The 25495-nt window shown below is 39.3% G+C and overlaps 2 protein-coding genes across 2 annotated transcripts in view; both read left to right on the top strand.

Annotated features, from left to right (window-relative positions):
• The window catches only part of LOC138898020 (uncharacterized), a 36280-nt gene extending 16423 nt beyond the window's left edge, over positions 1–19857 (top strand). Inside the window, exons 5-6 of the mRNA XM_070184050.1 lie at positions 17059–17269; positions 19565–19857. Coding sequence (XP_070040151.1) covers positions 17059–17269; positions 19565–19857 — 504 coding nt within the window. The remainder of the gene's footprint in view (positions 1–17058; positions 17270–19564) is intronic.
• Positions 19858–20090: 233 nt separating this feature from the next.
• On the top strand, positions 20091–20438 carry LOC138898019 (uncharacterized). The gene has a single exon (XM_070184049.1). It carries the CDS (start codon positions 20091–20093, stop codon positions 20436–20438), a length of 348 nt encoding a protein of 115 aa, XP_070040150.1.
• Positions 20439–25495: the final 5057 nt, after the last annotated feature.

Below are 25495 nucleotides of genomic sequence, written 5' to 3'. Positions count from 1 at the left end.
GTATAGTTGATACCGAGTGCACAATTTCATAGACGAGTGGATGCAAAAGAACATAAGATATATGCTTCAAGCTCAACAAATGTCGCACGATAAGGAATGGAAGAAGTGGAAATTTTTCTACTAGCTCTGTAGCCTCTCGAAGATAAGTACAGATGTCTCTGTACCGATCCGCAAGGCTCTACTAGACTCATTCGTGACTCGTATAACCTATGAACCTAGAGCTCTGATACCAACTTATCACGACCCAAAATCCTACCACAAGCGTCGTGATGGCACTTAGTCTCTAAACTAAGTAAGCCAATTTCAATTACATTTCAAGCCATTTTTTTTAAGTAATCAAAACTAACAGCGAAAATAATCAAACAACCTCCCAAGACTGGCAGTACTGAGTCACGAACTCTAACTGAATACATGCAATGATCTCAAGGATCGAATATACAATACTGTTCGAATAAGAGTTGACAGTACAATAAAATGGAAAGACTCCAAGGGACTGCGACGACCAAGCAGCTCTACCTTGAATCCTTGCGATCATATTTTAGCTCTGTTCGAGTCCGATATCTCCAACACCTGGCGCTGCACAAAAATGTGTGGAAGTGTAGTATGAGTACACCACAGTCGGTGTCCAGTAAGTATCAAGACTAACCTCAGTGGAGTAGAGACGAGGTGCAGTCAAGACACTCACTAATCTAATAACCTGTGCAATATGATATACAAAATAATAGGAAACAAATAACAATAAGGGCAACACAAATCAACCAGTAATATCGCTCAACAATTAATAAATACAAGTACACCCAATTAAATCAAGTCCTTCAAATAAATATCTTTCACATATAATTCTTCCAAATAACTCTCTTTCAAATATAATTTCCTCAAATAAATATCTTTCAAATATAATTCTTTCTATAAATCTCTTTCAAACATAATTTCCTCAATTAGGTATCTTTCAAATATAATTCTTTGAATAAATACTTTTTGAATAAAAATCCTTCCAAATAAATATTTTGAATATAGTTCTTTCAATAAAAAGTCACCACGTGACACCTCATTTCATAATCATAAAAATACGGGTTTCAACCCTTTTCATATTTTTCGTAAACACGGGTCTCAGCCCACTTTCAAATTTTCACGGCACTTCGTGCCCATAAATAAATCATCATATTTTTCCGGTACCTCATGCCCATTTTTCGTATCACATCTGCATGGACAGTTCACGTGCCAATAATAAAACCATCATATTTTCCTCGGCACTTCGTGCCCACATTTCATATCTCAACTGCATGGATATTTCACCTGCCAATATCATCATTATTTACTCATGGTACCTCGTACCTACATTTCTTTATCACAACTGTCTGGCAATAGCCACAGGATCCCAATTTCAACATAAATCAGACTATTATCAATTTACCAACAACAAGACAAATTGTGCAAGGTATAAAAATAAACACAAAGAAAAATCACAACATCACATAAAAATCACCAATGCAACCACTCTACATCATCACATATCATCCTGACAACAGCCACCCTTATCACTCCTATAGCCACCCTTATCAATCCTATAATAGCCTCCCTTATCTCTCCGCCCTGACAATATCAATAGCCATCCTTATCGCTCTTATAGCCACCCTTATCTCTCCTATAGCCACCCTTATCGCTCCTATAGCCACCCTTATCACTCCGCCCAGATAATATCCCAACCCATATAATATCAACAGTGAAATGCCACCCTTATATCCTCAAAATAACAACTCACACAACACAACAATTTGCACGAAAAATTATCACGGCAATATAACAAAATCAATTCATATCACAATTTTTCCAATGGCCACAACAAATTCTAAAGATATAACAAATAAATTAATTTCACAATAAATAGCTGAAGGCTCCACACAATGTGTATAAGATCTCAAAAACAATCAACAGAGATAAAAATTACCCAGCATAGGGCAACGCCTTCATTAATCCAAATTTTTAATAATTATATAAACACCTCTTCTTAAGCTCATTTAATTAATTATTTGCATAGGAAAAATCCATAATGAAATTAAATTTCAAGAAATATCAAACCAACAAACTCATGAAATTACATAGATATTCAAATAACTATCACATCAAATTGTCATATAAAAATAAATTCAATAAACAAGGATTTAGGCATGGGAAATAGATGATTTAACAAATGCCAATAATTATCCAATTTACTACCCAATAATGCCTAAGACTTTAACCCAATTAAATTTGCACATATAAGCCCGAGTACGTACTCGTCACCTCGTGTACACGGCTTTTCATATTTTACAAATAGCACATAAAACTCGATGCCTAATGGGTAATTCCCCCACTCAAGGTTATGCAAGACACTTCCCTATATCCGTGAAATCATTTACTCTGTTGTGCCTTTGCAGCGCGAATTGGCCTCCAAAATCCTTGTATCTAGTCACAATTAATTCGATAAAGTCAACAAAATTTATAGAATCAATTCCATAAGAAAATACTATATTTTTCAATAAAAAGCCGAAATTAACCCAAAAATCGCCTATGGGGCCCATGTCTCGGAATCCGATGAAAGTTACGAAATACGAACACACATTTACTCACGAGTCTAACCATACTAAAATCATCAAATTTCGATACCATTTCGTCCCTCAAATCGTGATTTTTCATTTTAAAAGTTTTCTTCAAAAACCACCATTTTTCTCAACTCAAAACACAAAATAAATGATAAAAATAAAGATAGAATCATGGAAATAAATCAATTCTAGGTGAAGAACACTTACTCAATCGATTTGCTTAAAAAAACCACAAGAAATGGCTCAAAACCGAGCTCTACAAGTCAAAATATGATAAAAATGGCCTAACTCTCGATTTGGAAATCTTATATTCTGCCCAGGTGATTGTGCATCGCGAACGCGGAGAAAGGATCGCATTTGCGAAGAAGAAAAATGAAAGCTACCCAGTTGTGCTTTGCGAACGCGACAACACGTCCGCAAACGCGTAGAGGAAAAGTCTGATAGCCCAACGAATGCTCTTCGCGAACGCGTGAAGCAGTATGCGAACGCGAAGAGTGAAATGGCATAGCTAGCGAACGCGAAGATACGGGTCCAAACGCGAAGAAAGGAAAAGCAGACCTTTGCGAACGCGACAGCTTTATCGCGAACGTGAAGAACAAATATTCCCTCCTCCAAAATTACTCTTTGCGAACGCGATTAAGAAAAAGGCAAATCTTTGCGAACGCGAGAGGTTGAACACGAACCCGAAGAAGAGTTATGAAGTGGTCAGCAGTAACACTTCGCGAACGCGAGAGGCACATCGCGATCGCGAAGAAGAACACCAGAAGACAGAAACAGTAGTTCAAAAATAGGGAAAAGGGACCCGTAGCCCACCCGGAACACACCCGAGGCCCCTGGGACCCCGTCTAAACACACAAACAAGTTTCATAACCTAACACGGACTCGCTTGAGGTCTCAAATCATATCAAACAATGCCAAAAATATATATCGCACCATGAATCGAACTTATGAACTTCCAAAATTTCCAACTTCAAAAACGCGTGCCGAAACCAATCTAACCAACCCAGAATGACATCAAATTTTGCAGGCAAGTCCCAAATAACATAACAGAGCGGTTCCAACTCTCAAAATCGCATTCCGATCCCGATATCAAAAAGTCCACTTCCGGTCCAAAACTCCAAAAATTCGACTTTCACCAATTCAAGCCTAAATCAGCTACAGACTTCAAATTCACAGTCCAGACACGATTCTAAGTCCAAAATTACCCAATGGAGCTAACAGAACCGACGAAACTCCATTCCAGAGTCGTCTTCACACAGTTCCGACTACTGTCAAAAATCCTAAGACTTAAGCTTCCATTTTAAGGACCAAGTGTCCCAAATCACTCCGAATCATCCGATAACTGAATTCAACCACGCATGCAAGTCAATACACATAATATGAAGCTGCTCAGGGATTTATGCCGCCGAACGAGACTTAAATTCTTAAAATGGCAAGTCGGGTCGTTACATGTTGTTATGAAATAAAAGCAATTTAGCAAAACATGAACAAGAAATGGAGATAGAGAGAAGGAAGACATTTTTTCTTCAATTGTGTATATATATTCCTATATATTACAAGGCCTTTATATAGGCATGAAAAGTGAAGGATCACTGTTGCATAATATATCATTGAGAATGTCATTAAGTATTTGAGAGGAAGATCATGGAGGAGGTTATGGAGTTACAATTATAGCTTCATAATTATTAGAGTCTTGGGAGTTATGGAGATAATAGAGAAGAGTAAACATCCACCATAATTTAATTTTCTTATAACACTCCCCCTTGGATGTCCATAAATAATGTGCCTCGTTAAAACCTTATTAGGAAAAAACCATATGGGAAAAAAAATTTCAGTAAAGGAAAAAGAGTACACATGTTTAGAAATATGCCTTGTGGTTGCCTTGTTAAAAACCTTGCAAGGAAAACCTTGTGGGACAAAAGCTTGTAAGGGAAAAAGAGTACAACAGGTATTTGTAATGACTCGACTTGTTGTTTTAAGAATTTACGCCCCGTTCAGAGACTTAAGGTCTCGAGAAAATTCGTAATATGTATTATGACCCGCATGTGTGGTCGAGTTTAGTTTTCGGAAGATTTGAAATTAAATTTAAAGAACTATTCTCATTTTGAAACTTAAATGGAAAGAGTTGACCGGAGAGTTGACTTTTGAGCAAACAGCCCCGGAATGAAATTTTGATGGTATCAATAGCTTCGTATGATGATTTTGTACTTAGGAGTATATTCGGATTTGGATTTGGAAGTCCGTAGGACAATTCAACGCATTTTGGCGAAAGTTGAAAAATAGAAGATTTTTGGAAAGTTCGACCGAAGGTTGAATTTTTTATAACGAGATCAGATTTCGATTCCGGAAATTGGAATATCTCCATTACGTCATTTATGACATGTGTGCAAAATTTGAAGTCATTCCGGATTGATTTGATATGTTTCGGCAAATCAGTGTTGTTTGACGTGGTTCGAGCCCCTCGACTAAGTTCGTATTGTATTTTGGGATGTGTTAGTATATTTGGTTAAGGTCTCGAGGGTCTCGGGTGCGTTTCGGATAGGCTACAGATCATTTTCTCTTATTTTGGATGGCTGTTATGATATCTGGTGTTCCCTTCTATGCGATCGCGTAGGTGAAGGCCCGATCATGAAGGCTGTTTGGAGCTGACCATTTTCCTTCTTTGCGTTCGCACAGGCCAGTCCGCGATCACAGAAGTGTGCCTTTTTCTTCTCCGCGTTTGCACCTCACTGCCTGCATTCGCATAGCCCAACTATAACAGCTGATGATTTCCTCTTCTCTTCTGCAATCGCATGCTATCTCGCGCAATCTCGTAGTGTATTGTTGACGTACCATATTTTCTTCATCACGTTCGTACAGTAAGGTTTGCGATCGTGAACCTTTGAATTTTACTTCACCGCGTTTGTACTCCCTCCTTCCGCGTTCGCGTAGAGCCCTTTTGTGGATAGTGTCATTTCTTCTACGCGATCGCATGCATCATTCCGCGATCGCGTAGTATATTTTGAGGAAGTAGCTATTTTCTTCTTCGCGATCGCATTAGTTCTTCCGCGATCGCAATATCCAAACACATCGGCAGAACATAAAAGTGCTCTATTTCGAGGGTTAGCCATTTTTTCATTTTTGGAGTTGTAAAGCTCGGTTTTGAGCGATTCTTCATGGGTGTTTCAAACAAATCATCTAAGTAAGTGTTCTATACCTGAAAGTGATTATATTTCATGAATCCATTGCTATATTCATCATTTAATTCGAGTTTTAATGGAGGAAATTGAGATTTTTGTAAAACATTTCAAAAACAAAAAATTCAAGATTTGGAGGACGATTTATATTGGAATTCGATAAAATTGGTATGGTTGAACTCGTATCGGAATGAGTGTTAGGATTTCATGAAAATTATATCGGGTTCCGAGAGGCGGGTCCCGCGTTGACTTTAGTTGACTTTTTAGAATAAAATTTTAAGTCAAAGTTTTATTATCCGAAATTATTTCCGATAAATTTTAATGAAGTTATACAATTAATTTGGATAGATTTGAGCTGTCCGGAAGTGAATTCAAGCAAGAAGGCGATTTTGGAATATCGTCCTAACTTCAAAAAGGTAAGTATCTTGCCTAACCTTGAGTGGGGGAATTACCCCTTAGGCATCGAGTCTTATGTGCCATTTGTGAAATCTGAAAAATCGTGTACGCAAGGTGACGAGTACGTACTCGAGCTTTTATGTGCAAAATTAATTGGGTTAAATTCTTAGGCATATTGTGTAGTAATAATTATTGACATTTATTAAATCATCTATTTACCATGCCTCAATTCGCGTTTGTTGAATTTATTTTTATATGACAATTTGATGTGGTTATTGCTTGTATATTTATGTGAATTACGTGAGTTTGGTGATTTGATATTTTCTGAAAATAATTATATTATGAATTTTTTATTTTCAAATAATTAACAAAATAAGTTTAAACCGAGGCGTTATATAATTATCAAGAATTTGGATTAATGAAGGCGTTGCCCTATACTGAGTATTTTTCATCTCTGTTGTTGTTTTGAGGTTTTATACACATTGTGTGGAGCCTTCGGCTATTTGTTGCGAAATTAATTGATTTTGTTATATATTTGAAATTGGTTGTGGCCATTGGGCAAATTGTGATATGAATTGATTTTGTTATGTTGCCGTGATAATATTCCGTGTAAATTGCTGTGTTATTTGAGTTATTATTTTGAGAATATAAGGGTAGTATTTCACTGTTGATATTATGTGGGTATAAGGATGGCATTTCACTATTGTTATGTGTGTTGGGATATTGTCTGGACGGATCAATAAGGGTGGCTATAGGAGAGATAATGGTGGCTATAGGAGCGATAATGGTGGCTATTGATATTGTCAGGGCAGAGGGATAAAAGAGACTATAATAGGAGTGATATGGGTGGCTATAGGAGAGATAAGGGTGGCTATTGTCAGGGATGATATGTGATAATGTGGGGTTATTGCGTTGGTAATTTTTATGTGATGTTGTAATTCTCCTTGTGTTTAGTTTTATACCTTGTGCAATTTATGTTGTTGTTGGTAAATTGATAATAGTCTGATCTATGTTGAAATTGGGAGCCTGTGGTTTTTGTCGGGAGGATTATGAAATGAAATGTGGGCACGAGGTGCCGTGAGTAAATAATAATAATATTGGCACGTGAACTGTCAGTGCAGTTGTGATATAAAATATGGGCACGAAGTACCGTTAGTAAATAATGATGATATTGGTACGTGAATTGTCCGTGCTGTTGTGATATGAAATGTGGGCACGAGGTGCCGTGGTTAAGTGATGATAATATTTGGTCATGAGTTGTCTGTGCAGTTGTGATAGAGAAATTGGCACGAGATACCGTGGAAATATGAAAGTGGGTTGAGACCCGTATTTTATGATTTTGAAATGTTGTGTCATAGGGAGACTTTTATTTGAAAGAGATTTATTTGAAAGATATTTATTTGAAGGAAAGAGATTTGAAAAAGATTTATTTGAAAGAGATTTATTTGAAAGTATTATATCCTGAAGATTTCTATTTGAAAAATATATAGGCGAAAGATTTATATTGGAAGGACTTGATTAATTGGTTGCGCAATATTTATGGTGTTCTTGTCACCCTGCTGTATATATTACTGGTGGATTATTGTTGCCATCATTGTTATTTATTTCCTATTATTTTTGCATACTATATTGCACAGGTTATTAGACTAGTGAGTGTCTCGACTGTACCTCGACACTACTCCACTGAGCTTAGTCTTGATACTTACTGGGTACCGACCGTGGTGTACTCATACTACACTTCTGCATATTTTTGTGCAGAGCCAGGTATTGGAGATATCGGTCTCGGACAGAGTTAAAGTATGATCGCAAGGATTCAAGGTAGAGCTACTTGGTCATTGCAGTCTCTTGGAGTCTTTCTATTTTATTGTACTGTTAATTATTAATCAAACAGTATTGAGTATTCGATCTTTGAGATCATTCCATGTATTCAGTTAGAGTTCGTGACTCAGTATTACCAGTCTTGGGAGGTTGTTATATTTGTAATTATTTCCGCTGTTGGTTTATATAAAAAAAATGGCTTGAATTGTTATTATAATCAGCTTACCTAGTCTTTGAGACTAAGTGCCATCACGACCCCCATGGCTGGATTTTGGGTCGTGACAGTATTAACTCCCCCTGATGAGGGCATCAATTCACATTCCTGAGCCTTCGCATCTCAATCTTGTATACTAGTTTCTTGAAGGTTGATGTCGATAGATATTTGGTTCACAAATTAGCCATATTATTACTTGAACGAATCTGTTGCACATTAATATCATTATTCTAAGATCATGTGTGAAAACTTACTTTGGTGAAATGTGCCTTGTCCTATCTCCTTTTATGAATCCTCCCTTCAATTGGGCGATGCATGTTGCACTGTCTTCATACAAAATTGTGGGTAGTTTGTCACACTTCAAACTACATTTATCTTGAATAAGATGTATTATAGACATCAACCATACACATTCTCGACTTGCTTCATGAATGGTCTCCGTCATCTTTTGGTGGCTCGAGTTAGCATCGAATGCCTCGTATGGTAAAATCCTGCCTCCGCTTTCCATTTTTTGATTTTTTTTTTTTGTTTTTTGGCACTAGGCTTAGAGTTTAATTTTCAATCACGTTTATGTTGTTCGTATAAATTTAATTAGTAATCTGTTGTTTGCTATTATTTTCATGATATTGTACGTTCCTTCCAGTCATTCCTTTTATTGCTCGTAGAGATTAGTTTAGATGTATCGGTAGGCGACTAAGATCAATTAAGCTACTTCTTGAATCATTAATCTTTTAGTTGGTTACATTGATTTGATTCGTAGTTAATATTTCTTCGTCGCTTCTGTTTTTTCTTTCTGGTTCTTTTTAGTTTTGCTTTGTTGATTATTTATTAGTCAGTTCAGAATCAATAGTGTTTAGTTGTCGTGTGTTGCTATGTCTCCGGACTTTAACTAAAGTTTCGAAGACTCTAATTGAAACCTGAATCCTTTCTTTAGATTTCTGATTTCTGTTGCCTACTGCTTTATTGTAGTTGTTTTAGCAGTGTAAATTCTGTTATTGGTCGATTTTAGTTCATTTTCTATCTAGTTTTCAGTTTCGTCTTCGCTTAATTAAACTTTTTAACTAAATTGTTTCATTGTTAACATGTGTCTTTCTTGGTTTGATTTTAGTCATTAGGTTTTAAGTTCTCTTGATTGATTAATATTTTAGTGTTAAGGTTTAGTTACATATTTGTGGTAGTTTAACTAAGTTCTAGTTACTTGTTTCTCGTTTTGGTATAGGTTTGGTATTGATTGGTTTTAAGCTGAAGATTAGTTAATTGATCATGAATTAAGGTACGTGATAGCCTGCTTTTAGTACTAGCGTGACTGAAAGTACCCTCACCTCATGCTTCTGCCACAATTGTTGAAAGGGTTGTCTTCCCCTTTTTGGAAAGTCCTTGGATATATTTTTAGCACACAAAAGTGAGTCTTTTGGGCACGTATTTGGTAGTAAAAGTTAGTCCTTTTGGGCATACTTTTGGCAAACCAAAATCTATCCAAAATGTACTTTTATTTCCTACTTAAGAGCTCATTATCACACACTATCTTAGACTGAGAAGATAATCTTTTACACAACAAAGAACACCATATGAGAGCAAAATATCATCTGAACATATCTAATAGTAAGCTGGAAAAATTGTGAGCTTTTGTGAGTTGATTCTTAAGTGCAAAACTTTAAGAAAAATAGAGGGTTCTTGAAAGCTTTTTCTGGAGTTACACAGTTGCTGGTTTCAACTTCTTTGTTGGATATTCCTGGTTCATTTTCTTGGGGTTGAAATCTGCTGGTTATCGCTGTCTTTTGCTGCATTGCTGCCCATTTAACTGTTTCAGTGTCCGCTTCTTTATTTTGAAAAGAGCTAACTTTTCTGTATTTGTTCTTCTTTCTGCTATCCAGATAACTTTCGGACCATGTAAACTCCTAAAATCGAGTTGGAATGAAAGATTATAACGCTGAAAAATATTAGTAGCTTCATTCGTCTATTGTAATTCATTTTTACATGCTCCTGAATGCTGAATAATGTTATGATTATATGCTAATTAATTAAACTGTATCAAGCATCTTTAATCGTATGCCAAAGATTTAGACATAATTCTGCTTTGCCCTCAGTTGCTTGGTTATGTGAAAGGAGTATGTATTAAATTTTGAACCCATGTAGCTTTATATTTGTCACTCTGTTGTTGCGAAGCTAAACTTTTTATTCATTGATTAGAGTCCCAATAATCTTGCTTATTTCTTGAAAAGATTTATTTTAGTAAGATAGTTAAGCTGTAAATAGAAAGTGATTCTCCACAAATTTACTTTTGTAAATAGCTGGCTATGGATTGCAAATGGCAAGATAGGGCCAGATTTGTAATGTGGCTCTAAAAGGCCATATATGCAGATTTGAAGTCCAAGAGCACATGGCCTCTTGAATTTTATCTTGGACATGAGCCCGTTGGCTCCATCATCCCAGCAGTGGGATGCCTCATTTTAATATGAGAATTTAACTCGGAATACAACAATCTAAAAATTATTTATAAGAAATACAACCACATTTAAAAATTTACTTTATATACAAATTATTACAACTTTTTAACTTTTTAATTAAGTTAGATAAAACTTTTGATATGCCTAAAATATCTCATTATGGAACTTGAAAATAGGGATTATGCCAACTAATACATAATCCCTTAAATTCAAAATAATCTCACAGTTCTCTCTCACCTAATCCATGTAGACTATTAATTTTCCAATATTAAAAATTATATAACATTATTATATATAACGTACTATATTACATATATTTTTAATAAATATAATATATTAGTATACTCAAATCAGTAACCATATATTATACTAGTATGTTAATATTCTATTACATAATTAATGAATAGCGACCCAGCCCCGATCCCCTGTTTACTGCTTTTTCCATATCTCTTTCTGCTTATGTGACTTGCAGGGAGGTCATGTTTTTGGTTTCAGAGTGTTTTGGGACACTTAGTCCCTAAAGCGGAAACTTAAGTCTTAGGATTTTGACCGTAGGCGGAATTGTGTGAAGACGACTCCGGAATGGAGGTACTCCTATTCCGGTAGCTCCGTTGAGTGATTTGGACTTAGTAGCTTGTCCGGACTATGAATTTGAGGTCTGTAGCTAATTTAGACTTAAAATGGCGAAAGTCAAATTTTGAAAAGTTTGACCAGGGGGTTGATTTTTTGATATCGGGGTTAGATTCTGATTTCGGAAGTTGGATTAGGTCTGTAATGTTGCACATGACTTGTGTGCAAAATTTGAGGTCAATCGGATGTGGTTTGTTATGATTCGGCGTCGTTTGTAGAATTTGGAAATTTCAAAATTTATTAAGTTTGGATTGAAGGGTGATTCGTGTTTCTGTTATTGTTTGTCGTGTTTTGAGGACTCGCCTAAGTTCTTATGGAGTTTTAGAACTTGTTGGTATATTTGGTTGAGATCCAGGGGGTTTCGGGGGTGTTTCAGATGCTTAACGGTTTAAATTTAGACTTAGGCAAATGGGTGAAGTTGGGGAGACCGCAGGTGCGTACTCGCACGTGCGGGATGAAGGAGCGCAGAAGTGGGAGTTGAGCAGATGGCCAGGTGTCGCAGGTGCGAGGACATTTCCGCATCTGCGAGCCCTCAGATGCGCTCGAAGTTCCGTAGATGTGGAGAGTGAGATGGAGGGGAAGATCGCAGAAGCGGGCCTTTATCCGCAGGTGCACACACGCAAGTGCGCACACGCAGGTGCGACCACTTGCTCACAGATGCGGACCCAGTCCCTTAAGTCATTTCCGCACCTATAAGGGAAATTCTTCAGTTGTGGCATCGCAGGTGCGACAGTATGTTCGTAGATGCAGAAGAACTGGGCAGAAAATGAAATTTTGAGGGTTTGATTCCCATTTCGATTTTGGGACTTTGAGAGCTTGGTATGAGGCGATTTTTTGAGGTTTCTTCGAGAAGATTATTGGGGTAAGTGATTCTAACTCGGATTGGACTATATTTCATGAATCTATTACTATTTTCATCATCTAATTAGGGGTTTGAGTTGTAAATTTGGGGAAAAATGGTAGAAACTTCATAGGCTAAAATTTTGAGTTTTGGAAGGCGATTTGAGGTTGGATTCGAGTAAGTCTTATATGGTTGGACTCGTGAGTGGATGGGTGTTCACATTTTTCTGACTTTTGTCGGATTTCGAGATGTGGGCCCGGGGCCGGTTTGAGCCTATTTCGGATTTTGGCTTATAATTTCGTGTTTTTCTTGTGGAATTGATTCTTTTAGCCTATATTAATTATATCGTACAATTTGTGGCTAGATTCGGGGCATTTGGAGATTGATTGGAGGGGCAAAGGCATTTCGGAGTAGGATTTTGCGCGATTTGAGGTAGGTAACAGTTTTAAATCTGCTCATCAAGGTATGAAACCCCAGATTATTGGATTATGTGAGTATTTTTGTAGGTTACGCACATGCTCGATGATGGGCGTATGGGCGTGCACCATAGGAATTGGGACTTGGTCCATTCCGTGAAACTATAAAGTTGAATAACTTATTGCTAGCTATATGCTCTCCCTGTGTTATAGAAATTTAACTGCAAATCATGTTATAAATTATGATTAGGCTATGTGATGGCACTGTTGGGACCCGTAGAGGTCGCATACTTGTTGAATTACTTGCTAATTGTTTTCTTGTACTCAGTCATGGTTTTACTTGCGTATCATATCTCAGCCTCTTCTTGATTCTTGTTGATAAACTATGTTATCTTTGTTTGGGCCGATCTTTGTGATTTTCGAGAGCCCGAGAGACTAGAGAGGTTGATGACTGAGTGAGGCCGAGGGCCTGTCTATGAGGTATTGATACTACGGCAAGTGAGTTATCCGTGCAACACGTGAGTTGTCCATGCGGTTCCACATATTGATACTATAGCATGTGAGTTGTCTGTGCAGCGCGTGAGTGGTTCGTGCGGATATAGCGCTTGGGCTTAAAGGAGCCCCTCCGGAGTCTGCACACCCCCATTGAGCGCAGGTACCTATTGTGTGTGAGTACTGAGGGTTGAGAGCCGAGTGATTTGAGTTGTTATGATGAGTTAAGTGACTGTTGCCCTGAGAGGTTGTACTTGCTTTTTTTTCATTTGTTGATGCACTTAGTTTCTATCTGTCATTGTTGTGAAATTCCTGAAAGATTTTATATCTGAATTACCTAAACTTTAACTGTATAAAACTGATTGGACTTAAACTGTCGGATGCGAAAGCATGTCTATTCTTTACTGGAATTATTGAAAATGAACTGTAATTGTATAGCTCGTCACTGCTTCTCAATTCCTTATTTATTTCTGTTACTTGCTAAGTTGGTTGTACTCATGCTATACCCTGCACTTCATGTGCAGATCCAGGTGTGTTTGATCACGGAGGCTGTTGAGTTCGTGCGCGATCGAGTATCGGAGACTACGAGGTAGCTGCCGGCATTCGCAGACCTTGTCTCTTCTTCTATGTTTTCTTTCTTTCCTCTAATGATACTAGACACTGTTTTTATTAGACTGGATATCTAGATGCTCATGACTTGGTGACACCCCGATATTTGGGGCTATCTTTCCGTATTTTATTTTGAATTCAACTCCGTTTTTTGTAAATATTTCTAGTATGAAAAAGCTTTGAATTATCCTTTTATGAAATATTGAAGTATTTTGAAAGGTCGGCTTGCCTAGTACCATCGATAGGCGACATCATGGCAGGTTAGAGTTTTTGGGATCGTGACACAATGATATATTAAGTATTACATATTTAGTATACGGTGGATATAGTTGTAATGACCCGGCCAGTCATTTTTAGAGTTATTGCCCCGATCCCCTATTGACTACTTTTCCCATATCTATTTCTGCTATTGTGACTTGCTGTGAGGTTTCATTTTGGTTTTTGGAGTGATTTAGGACACTTAGTCCCTAAACGAAAGCTTAAGTCTTAGGATTATGACCGTAGTCAGAACTGTATCAAGACGACTCTGGAATGGAGTTTCGTCGGTTCCGTTAGCTCCGTTGGGTGATTTTGGACTTAGGAGTGTGTCCAAATTGTGTTTTGGAGGTCCGTAGCTTATTTAGGCTTGAAATGACAAAAGTCGTATTTTTTTAGAGATGTGGACTAGTAGTGGAAATTTTGAGATCAGGATCGGATTCCAATTCCAGAAGTTGGAGTAGGTCCGTAGTGTTGAATATGACTTGTGTGCAAAATTTGAGGCCATTCGAATGAGATTTGATATATTTCGACGTCGTTTGTAGAATTTAGAAATTTCAAAGTTCATTAGGCTTGAATCCATGCATAATCCATGTTTTTGATGTTGTTCGATGTGATTTGAAGGCTCGACTAAGTTCGTATGGTGTTTTAGGATTGGTTGGTATTTTGGTTGAGGTCCCGGGGGCCTATCCTCAGGTGTGTTTCGGATGCTCAACGGGTCATTTTCGGACTTAGGGAGTTGGCAGATATTCTGGTATTATTGCAGACATTTTTCTTCATCGCGTTTGTGAGGGACATCTCGCGATCGCGTAGGTCATCTGAGAGGTCAACTAAAATTTCTCTTCGCATTCGCGAAGCTGAAAACGCGATCGCGTAAGGTTATCAGGCAGTGCACCGCGAACGCGTGGGCTAGGCCCCGCTCGCGAAGAAGAAGTGAGGCAGCAGTGGAGTTTGAGTGTTACTCTTTGCGGTCACGTGAGGACTATTGCGATCGCGTAGGTGTGTGCAGCTAGTGCATCGTGTTCGCATGAGGTGTTACGCGTTCGCGTAGAGTAAATTTCTGAGGGAGCGAAGTTGTTCTTCGTGATCGCGAGGCCTTTTCTGCGATCGCGATTAAGGAACCACTGGGCATAATTTAAAGTTCAAAAATGAGGGTTTAGGTTTATATCACAAAATTTGATTGAGAGCTCGGTAGAAGGCGAAATTTGGAGAGATTTTCGGAGGAAGATATTGGGTAATGATTCCTAACTCCTTTATGATTAAATCCCACTAATCTATGCTTGATTTCATCATTTAATTTCAGATTTGGGGTGGAAATAGGGGAAAATTTGAGAAAAGTTCTTAGGCCGATTTTTGGAATTTTGATCGAGATTTTGGTATCGGATTTGAGTGAATTTGGTATGGTTATACTCGTGAGTGAATGAGTGTTCATAATTTGTGACTTTTACCCGATTCCGAGATGTGGGCCCAAGGAGGCTTTTTGCGCGTTTTTCTATTTTCTTGCCTTAGCTTTGATTTCATTAGCTAGGTTAGTTACTTGTAGCTATATTTACGTTATGTAATTGATTTGATTAGATTTGGGCCACTCGGAGTTGGATACTCGTTGCAAGAGAGTGATTTCGGATATGATTTGAGTTTGGTTCGAGGTAAGTAGCTTGCCTAATCTTGTGTGGGGGAAACTCCCCTTAGGATTTGGTATTATTTGATATGTGAGCGCCGTGTACGTGGGGTGACGAGTACGTACACTGGCTATTTGTTGTAAAAATCTGTTTCTTACTAAGTCATAACTTGTTTTCTCCTTATTTGAAATACACTAGCATATGTAGCTACCCTGTTTAGACTAGAATAGCATGCCTACTTGTTTAACTGCCTATTTGAACTCTGTGCAGCATGTTTAGTGAAATTACCTGCTTTCCTTGACTTGAACTTAGTCTAAACTGTAGGATTTCTTTCTGTAATTGTTATTTCGGTTAGTTGCGCTGCATATTTACTTTGGGACTACGGAACGGTATTTTCGGGAGATCCTCCTGCACATTTACGTTTGAGACTACGAGATGGTATCTCGGGAGATCCCATGTTGTTATCATTGTGTTCTGAGATATTGTCTTTCATTGATTCTATTCCTATTAGATTTTCCGTATGTATTTTTACTGCGATATTTCATTCTATCCTATTTCATTATATTTATACCAGTAGGGCCCTGACCTGATCTTGTCACTACTCAATCGAGGTTAGGCTTGGCACTTATTGGGTACCGTTGTTGTGTACTCACGCCCTTTCCTGCACACGTTTTTCATGTACAGATCCAAGTTCATCTTACCAGCCTCATCACTAGTTGCAGTCGCTGCTACTTATTGGAGACTTCAAGGTACATCTGCTCGCTCCCGCAGATCCTCGGAGTCCCCCTCTATCCCCCTATGTTCATTTTGCCTTCTTTCTGTAGAATTGATGTATAGAATGGTTAAGACTTCTTAGTAGCTTGTGACTTACGGTATTACGGGTTTTGGGAATTGTTTTGTTCATTTTTAGAGGTGATAATTGTATATGTCGAGTGGCAATCAGTTGCTTATTAGATATTTGTTATTGCTATTAGTTAATTTTCGTGTTTTTGTTTTATTTTCGCAAAGTGTTAGGCTTACCTAGTCGTAGAGACTAGGTGCCATCACGACGGTTCACGGAGGGAGAAATTGGGTCGTGACAAGTTAGTATTAGAGCTCTAGGTTTTTTAAGAGTCGTGAGTCACAAGTCGGTTTATTAGAGTCTTGTGGATCGGTACAGAAATGTCAGTGCTTATCTTCGGGAGGCTATGGAATTGTTAGGAACAAACATACTTCTTTGATTTCCTTGTCGTGCGAGTTATTGGCATCAAATTCTAAAAATTCTCTATTCTATTCTTTCTCACAGATGGTGAGGACCCGTACCGGAGGATATGATGACCAGGCACCTGCGCCCCCTACTAGAGCTGCCAGAGGCCAGGGCCGGGTTAGAGTACGGCCACGCGGTGTAGCCAGAGCACCTGTGTGAGCTGCAATAGAGGAGCCCCAGCAGTTCCAGCTGGAGGGCAGGCACCGGAGGTTCCTATTACTGCACCATCCCTCCAGGAGACTCTAGCCCAGTTCATGAGCATATTCAACACCTTAGCTTAGTCTGGATTGATTCTGTTAGCTCCCGCTGCATCTCAGGGTGGGGGAGGGGCACAGACTCTCACAGCCCACACTCCTGAGAAGAGGGTCCAATTTGATCAGGCCCCAGAGTTCATTCTTATGCCGCCGGTAGCCCCGGTTCAGCATGAGACTAGGAAAACCGCTTCTGAGGCGGAGCAGCTTAGACTTGAGAGGTACCAGAAGTATCACCTACCTAATTTCAGTGGATTGGCTACAGATGATGCTCAGGGTTTTTTGGAGGAGTGTCATCGTATTCTCCATACTATGAGCGTAGCAGAGACGAGTGGGGTTTCTTTTACCACTTTCCAGCTTAGAGGAGCAACCTATCAGTGGTGGCATGCTTATGCGTTGAGTAGTCCGGATGAGGCAGCTTCACTTACATGGACTCAGTTCTCAGACATATTTTTGAGAGAGTACGTCCCTCAAAGCCTCAGGGACTCATGGCGCACGAAGTTTGAGCAGTTGCACTAGGGTGCTATGACTGTGTCAGAGTATGCAGTCCGCTTCATAGATTTGGCCCGGCATGTATCAGCCTTGGTTGCCACAATTTGAGAGAGGGTTCGACGATTTATTGAGGGACTCTACCCTAGTATCAGGATTAGTATGGTCAGGGAGCTGGAGATGGATATTCCTTACTAGTAGGTTGTGAGTATTCCTAGGAGATTGGAGGGCATACTTGCCCGGGACCGAGAGGAGAGAGAGGCTAAGAGGTCTTGAGAAACTGGTTCTTATTCTGGAGCTCGTGCCCCAGCAGCCCGTCATGGTAGGGGTTATGTGAGTCGCCCCGTTCATTCGGCTCTTCCAGCTGCCAGTGGTGTTCTAGCCCCTTCTAGGCCCCATGAGCCTTATTATGCACCGCCAGTATCTAGTGTGCCTTCTGCTCAGGGTACTTTTAGCAGCCAGTCTAGCAGACCTGGCCCGAGTCAGTCACAGCAGCCACAGTGTGACGACACTCGCCATATGGTGAGTGATTGCCCCAGACTTAGGAGGGTTGCACCTCCACAGACTTCTTAGCCACCACGTGCTCCACCGGGTCCTCAGGCTATGATTACAGCACCAGCTACCGCCCCACCTGCTTATCCAGCTCGAGGTGGAGGTCGCCCTAAAGGGGGAGGCCAGGCAAGGTATTATGCCCTTTCGGCTCGTACAGAGGCAGTTGCTTTTGACTCTGTCATTACAAGTATTGTTTCAGTCTGTCATAAAGATGTGTCGGTATTATTTGACCCAGGCTCTACATATTCATATGTGTCCTCTTATTTTGCCCCACATTTGGGCGTATCTCGGGATTCTTTGAGTTCCCCTGTTTATGTGTCTACTCATATGGGAGATTCTCTTATTGTGGACCATGTTTATCGGTCATGTTTGATTGCTCTTAGTGGTTTTGAGACCAGAGCTGACTTATTATTACTCAGCATGGTAGATTTTGATGTCATCTTGGGCATGGACTGGTCGTCGCCCAATTATATTATTCCTGATTATCACGCTAAGATCGTGACGCTGGCTATGCCAGGCTTACCATGATTAGAGTGGAGAGGTACCTTAGAGTATACTCCCCGCAGAGTTATTTCATTTCATAAGGCTCAACGAATAGTTGAGAAGGGGTGTGACGCGTATCTAGCTTATGTGAGAGATGTCAGTATTGATACCCCTACAGTTGAGTCACTTCCAGTAGTGAGGGACTATCCAGATGTGTTTCCAGCTGGTCTTTCGGGCATGTCGCTCGATAGAGATATTGATTTCGGCATTGATTTGTTGCCCGACATCCAACCTATCTCTATTCCTCCATACCGTATGGCTCCTCCTGAGTTGAAGGAGTTGAAGGAGCAGTTGCAGGAGTTTCTTGATAAGGGCTTCATTCGGCCTTGTGTGTCACCTTGGGGTGCTCCTGTCTTATTTGTGAAGAAAGAGGATGGTTCTATGCGTATGTGTATTGATTATCGCCAGTTGAACAAAGTCACAGTGAAGAACAGGTATCCATTACTTCGTATTAATGACCTATTTGATCAGCTACATGGTGCCAAAGTATTTTCCAAGATTGACTTGCGTTCGGGTTATCATCAGTTCAAGATTCAGGAGCTAGATATCCCGAAGACTGCTTTCAAGACTCGGTATGGCCATTATGAGTTCCTTGTGATGTCATTTAGGCTGACCAATGCCCCAACAACTTTTATGCACTTGATGCACACTGTGTTCCGGCCCTATATTGATTCTTTTGTCATCGTATTCATTGATGACATTCTAGTGTATTCCCGGACTCGGGAGGATCATGAGCAACACCTGAGGATAGTGCTTCAGACTTTGAGAGAAAAGAAGTGGTATGCAAAGTTCTCTAAATGTGAGTTCTGGTTAGATTCCGTGGTATTTTTGGGTCATATTGTGTCGAGTGAGGGGATCAAGGTGGATCCGAAGAAGGTGGAAGCAGTGTAGAGTTGGCCCAGACCGTCCTCAGCTACAGAGATCCGGAGTTTTCTTGGGTTGGCGGGGTATTACCGTCAGTTTGTTAAGGGATTTTCTTCTATTGCAGCACCTATGACCAGGCTGACCCAGAAGGGTTTTCCATTCGGGCGGACAGAGGAGTGTGAGGAGAGCTTTCAGAAGCTCAAGACAGCTTTGACTACAGCCTCAGTATTGGTATTGCCTTCAGGTTTGGGGTCTTATAAAGTTTATTGTGATGCGTCGCGAGTTGGACTCGACGCGATGTTGATGCAGGATCGTAGGGTGATTGCCTACGCGTACAAACAGTTGAAGGTGCATGAAAAGCACTATCCTGTCCACGACCTTGAGCTAGCAGCTATTGTTCATGCCTTGATGATTTAGAGGCACTATTTTATGGCTTTCCTTGTGAGATCTACACTGATCATCGGAGTTTGCAGCATCTGTTCAAGCAGAAGGAACTTAATTTGCATTAGAGGAGGTGGTTAGAGCTGCTTAAGGATTATGACATCACTATTTTGTACCACCCGGGGAAGGCCAATGTGGTGGCCGATACTTTGAGTCGTCGGGCAGAGAGTTTGGGAAGTTTAGCTTATCTACCAGCAGTAGAGAGGCCTATGGCATTGGATGTTCAAACCTTAGCCAACCAATTTGTGAGATTGGATATTTCTGAGCCGACTCGAGTATTGGCTTGTGTGGTCTCTCGATCTTGTTTTTATGGTCGTATCCGGGAGCGTCAGTATGATGACCCCCATCTGCTTGTCCTTAAGGACACGGTCCAGCACGGTGATGCTAAGGAGGTCACTATTGGGGAGGATGGTGCATTTAGGATGCAGGACAGGTTATATGTGCCCAATATGGACGGGTTGCATGAGTTGATTCTCCAGGAGGCTGACAGCTTACGGTACTCTATTCATCCGGGTGCTGCGAAGATGTATCAGGACATGAGGCAGCATTATTGGTAGAGAAGGATGAAGAAGGACATAGTAGAGTATTTGGCTAGATGTCTAAATTGCCAGCAGGTGAAGTATGAGCATCAGCGACCAGGTGGGTTGCTTCAGAAGATAGAGATTTCGGAGTGGAAATGGGACCGGATCACTATGGACTTCGTTGTTTAGACTCCCACGGACTCAGCGGAAGTTTGATACAGTTTGGGTGATTGTGGACAGGCTGACCAAGTCAACTCATTTCATTCATGTGATGACTACCTATTCTTCTGAGCAGCTGGCTCGAATTTACATTCGTGAGGTTGTCAGACTTCATAGCATACCGGTATCTATCATCTCTGACCGGGGCATTCAGTTATCAGTCCATCATTTAGATGGCACCATATGAGGCTCTGTATGGTAGGCGGTGCCGATCCCCAGTGGGTTGGTTCAAGCCGGGCGAGGCAGATTATAGGGTACAGACTTGGTTCAGGATGCCTTGGAGAAGGTGAAGGTGATTCAGGACAGACTTCACACAGCTCAGTCCAGACAGAAGAGCTATGCAGACCGGAAGGTTTGCGATGTTTCCTTCATGGTTGGAGAGCAGGTCATGCTTCGGGTTTCGCCTATGAAGGGCGTTATGAGGTTCGGAAGGAGGGGCAAGCTGAGACCAAGGTTTATTGGCCCCTCTGAGGTGTTGCGGCGAGTTGGGGAGGTTTCTTATGAGCTTGCCTTACCTCCCAGCCTAGCAGGAGTTCATCCGGTATTTCATGTTCGATGCTCTGGAGGTATCACGTTGATCCATCTCATGTGTTGGATTTCAGCTCAGTCCGGTAGGACAAGGATCTATCCTACGCTGAGGAGCCAGTGGCTATTTTGGACAGGCAAGTTTGGAAGCTGAGGTCAAAGAACATTGCATCAGTAAAGGTTCAGTGGCGGGGTCAGCCAATCGAGGAGGTGACTTGGGAGACCGAGTAGGATATGCGCAGCCATTATTCTTATCTTTTTACCACTTCAAGTATCTCTCTATACTCGTTCGAGGACGAACGATTGTTTTAAGAGGGGGAGGATGTAACGACCCGACCGATCGTTTTTAGAGTTATAGCCCCGATACCCTATTAACTTCTTCTCCCATATCTATTTCTGCTATTGTGACTTGCCATGGGGTTTCGTTTTGGTTTTTGGAGTGATTTGGGACACTTCGTCCCTAAACGAAAGCTTAAGTCTTAAGATTTTGACCGTAGTAGGAACTATGTGAAGACAACTCCGGAATGGAGTTTCGTCAATTCCGCTAGCTATGTTGGGTGATTTTGGACTTAGGAGCGTGTCCGAATTGTGTTTTAGAGGTCCATAGCTTATTTAGGCTTGAAATGGCGTAAGCCAATTTTTTTTGGAGATTTGGACCGGTAGTGAAAATTTTGATATCGGGGTCGGATTCCGATTCCAGAAGTTGGAGTAGGTCCGTAGTGTTGAATATGACTTGTGTGCAAAAGTTGAGGTCATTCAGATGAGATTTGATATGTTTCAATGTCGTTTGTAGAATTTAAAAATTTCAAAGTTCATTAGGCTTGAATACATACATAATCCGTGTTTTTGATGTTGTTCGATGTGATTTGAAGGATCGACTATGTTCATATGGTGTTTTAGGATTGGTTGGTATGTTTGGTTGAGGTCCCGGGGGCCTCGGGCGTGTTTCGGATGCTCAACGGGCCATTTTTGGACTTAGGGAGTTGGCAGATTTTCTGGTGTTATTGCAGACATTTTTCTTCATTGCGTTCGCGAGGGAGATCTCGCGATCGTGTAGATCATCTTAGAGGTCAACTAAAATTTCTCTTCGCGTTCGCGAAGCTGAAGACATGATCGCGTAAGGTTATCAGGCAGTGCACTGCGAACACGTGGGCTATGCCGCGTTCCCGAAGAAGAAGTGAGGCAGCAGTGGAGTTTGAGTGTTACTCTTCGCGGTCGCGTAAGGACTATTGCGATCGCATAGATGTGAGAACCTAGTGCATCGTGTTCGCGTGAGGTGTGGCGCGTTCGTGTAGAGTAAATGTCTCAGGCAGCGAAGTTGTTCTTCGCGATCGCGAGGCCTTTTCCGCGATCGCGATTAAGGAACCACTGGGCAGAATTTAAAGTTCAAAAACGAGGGTTTAGGTTCATATCACAAAATTTGATTGAGAGCTCGGTAGAAGGAGACATTCGGAGAGGTTTTCGGAGGAAGATATTGGGTAATGATTCCTAACTCCTTTATGATTAAATCCCACTAATCTATACTTGATTTCATCATTTAATTTCGGATTTCGGGTGGAAATAGGGGAAAATTTGAGAAAGTTCTTAGGCCGAATTTTGGGATTTTGATCAAGATTTTGGTATCGAATTTGAGTGAATTTGGTATGGTTAGACTCGTGAGTGCATGGGTGTTCATAATCTGTGAATTTTATCTGATTCCGAGACGTGGGCCCAGGGAGGTTTTTTGGGCGTTTTTCTATTTTCTTGCCTTAGCTTTGATTTCATTAGCTAGGTTAGTTACTTGTAGCTATATTTACGTTATGTAATTGATTTGATTAGATTTGGGCCACTCGGAGTTGGATACTCGTTGCAAAAGCGTGATTTCGGATTTGATTTGAGCTTGGTTTGAGGTAAGTAGCTTGCCTAATCTTGTGTGGGGGAAACTCCCCTTAGGATTTGGTATTATTTGATATATGAGCTCCGTATACGTGAGGTGACGAGTACATACACGGGCTATTTGTTGTAAAACTCTGTTTCTTACTAAGTCATAACTTGTTTTCTCTTTATTTGAAACACACTAGCATATGTAGCTATCCTGTTTACACTAGAATAGCATGCCTACTTGTTTAACTGCATATTTGAACCTTGTGCAGCATGTTTAGTGAAATTACCTGCTTTCCTTGACTTGAACTTAGTCTAAACTGTTGGATTTCTTTCTGTAATTGTTATTTCGGTTGGTTGCACTGCATATTTATTTTGCGACTACAGAACGGTATTCCGAGAGATCCCCCTGTACTGTGTATTTACTTTGGGACTACGAAACGGTATTCCGAGCGATCCTCCTTTTTTGCATATTTATTTTGGGACTATGGAACGGTATTTCGGGAGATCCCCCTGCACATTTACATTTGGGACTACGAGACGGTATCTCGGGAGATCCCATATTGTTATCATTATGTTCTGAGATGTTGTCTTTCATTGATTCTATTCCTGTTAGATTTTTCATATTTATTTTTACTGCGATATTTCATTCTGTCCTATTTCATTATATTTATACCAGTAGGGCCCTGACCTGATCTCGTCACTACTCGACCGAGGTTAGGCTTGGCTCTTATTGGGTACCGTTGTGGTGTACTCACGCCCTTTCCTATACATATTTTTCGTGTGTAGATCATGGTTCATCTTACCAGCCCCATCACTAGTTGCAGTCGCTGCTTCTTATTGGAGACTTCAAGGTACATCTGCTCGCGCCCGCAGATCCTCGGAGTCCCCCTCTATCCCCCTATGTTCATTTTACCTTCTTTCTGTAGAAATGAAGTATAGAACGGTTAAGACTTCTTAGTAGCTTGTGACTTACGTTATTTCGGATTTTTGGAATTGTTTTATACATTTTCAGAGGTGATAATTGTATATGCCGAGTAACATTCAGTTGCTTATTAGATATTTGTTACTGTTAGTAGTTAATGTAGTTTTTGTTTCATTTCCGCAAAGTGTTAGGCTTACCTAGTCATAGAGACTAGGTGCCGTCACGACGGTTCACGGAGGGAAAAATTGGGTCGTGACAATAGTATAACAAATACATACATATATATACATACATATATATATATATATATATATATATATATATATATATATATATATATATATATATATATATATATATATGTATCGTATTTCCTCTATACATTAAATTTATCTATACAAGAAATAAATATACTTTGAAAAATATAATAAATTAATTTATTTAAATACTCATATATTAGTATACAATGAATATACTATATGGTATATATAGTATAACAGATTTCATACTTACATTATATAGTATATTGTATAGATTATACAAATATAATATAATAATATAAGATAAATATGCTATAACAGATTTCAATTTATTATTATATTTGACTTCCATATTATATAGATTACATCTCTCACTCATTTGAATGGCTTCATTTGAATTGGGGTAGATTTGGTTAGGCTTAATTTTAGGGATGTAGAGATATTTTAGGAAAATTTAATTGTATTTGAATTGTAGTCAATTTGCTTAAGCTTAAATTTAGGGAAGGTTAAGAATTCTATTAAATTTTGCTAAAATTTTGGAATCTTCATTTAATATAGGTTGAATAATGTCCGTAGAGAGATCCTTTTAACTTGAATATATATTAATTATATAAAACAAAGATAATGATGTTGTATAATATATAAATCAATAGCTAGTTGCAAATGATCCACAAGTCCACATTTTATTTGTTTTAAATAATGTAAGTTTATAATTTTCCCGCATTAGTCTCATCTTTTAAAATTAATTATCATAATAACCGCAAAACCATTTCAATTAGTCATACACTACTCATTTTGAATTTGTAAATATTTTTCTTAAGTTGGAAAATGAACAATCAATCTACAAAAAAGAAAAATACTTTTTTGACTAATTCCATAACATAATCTCTAAGGTTAGTCAATTCTTTTTTTTTTTTTTGGTTAGGAAAATAATAGTAATAGTCTAGTTAAGTTTCAAAAATGAAGTGAAAGATTTTTTTTTCTTTTTTTCCTTAAATATTGACGTCACTTTTTTTTAGTCCACTAAATAAATTCAATAAAGTTAGATGCTTTATTTATTTAATTATAAAAATGACTCAATCGCCTTGTGATCATGATTAACTCAATAGTAATTTGTCTTAACTAAGATAAATAATTTCGTCTTAACCGATACCGGGAAGACTCACTTCGGAATAAAGACATAAATAAAATAGCAAAATCGTGAGGACATGCCTTGTTTCAATTATTTCAAGTAATTAAAAGTTTGTTATTTAATTAAATTCGTGTAGACTTCAATCTTTAGGGCGCGGTATACGAACTAAGGT

Source organism: Nicotiana tomentosiformis, chromosome 8 (genome assembly GCF_000390325.3).
Source record: "Nicotiana tomentosiformis chromosome 8, ASM39032v3, whole genome shotgun sequence".
NCBI lineage: Eukaryota > Viridiplantae > Streptophyta > Magnoliopsida > Solanales > Solanaceae > Nicotiana > Nicotiana tomentosiformis.
This window is presented reverse-complemented; position numbering and strand designations above follow the sequence as displayed.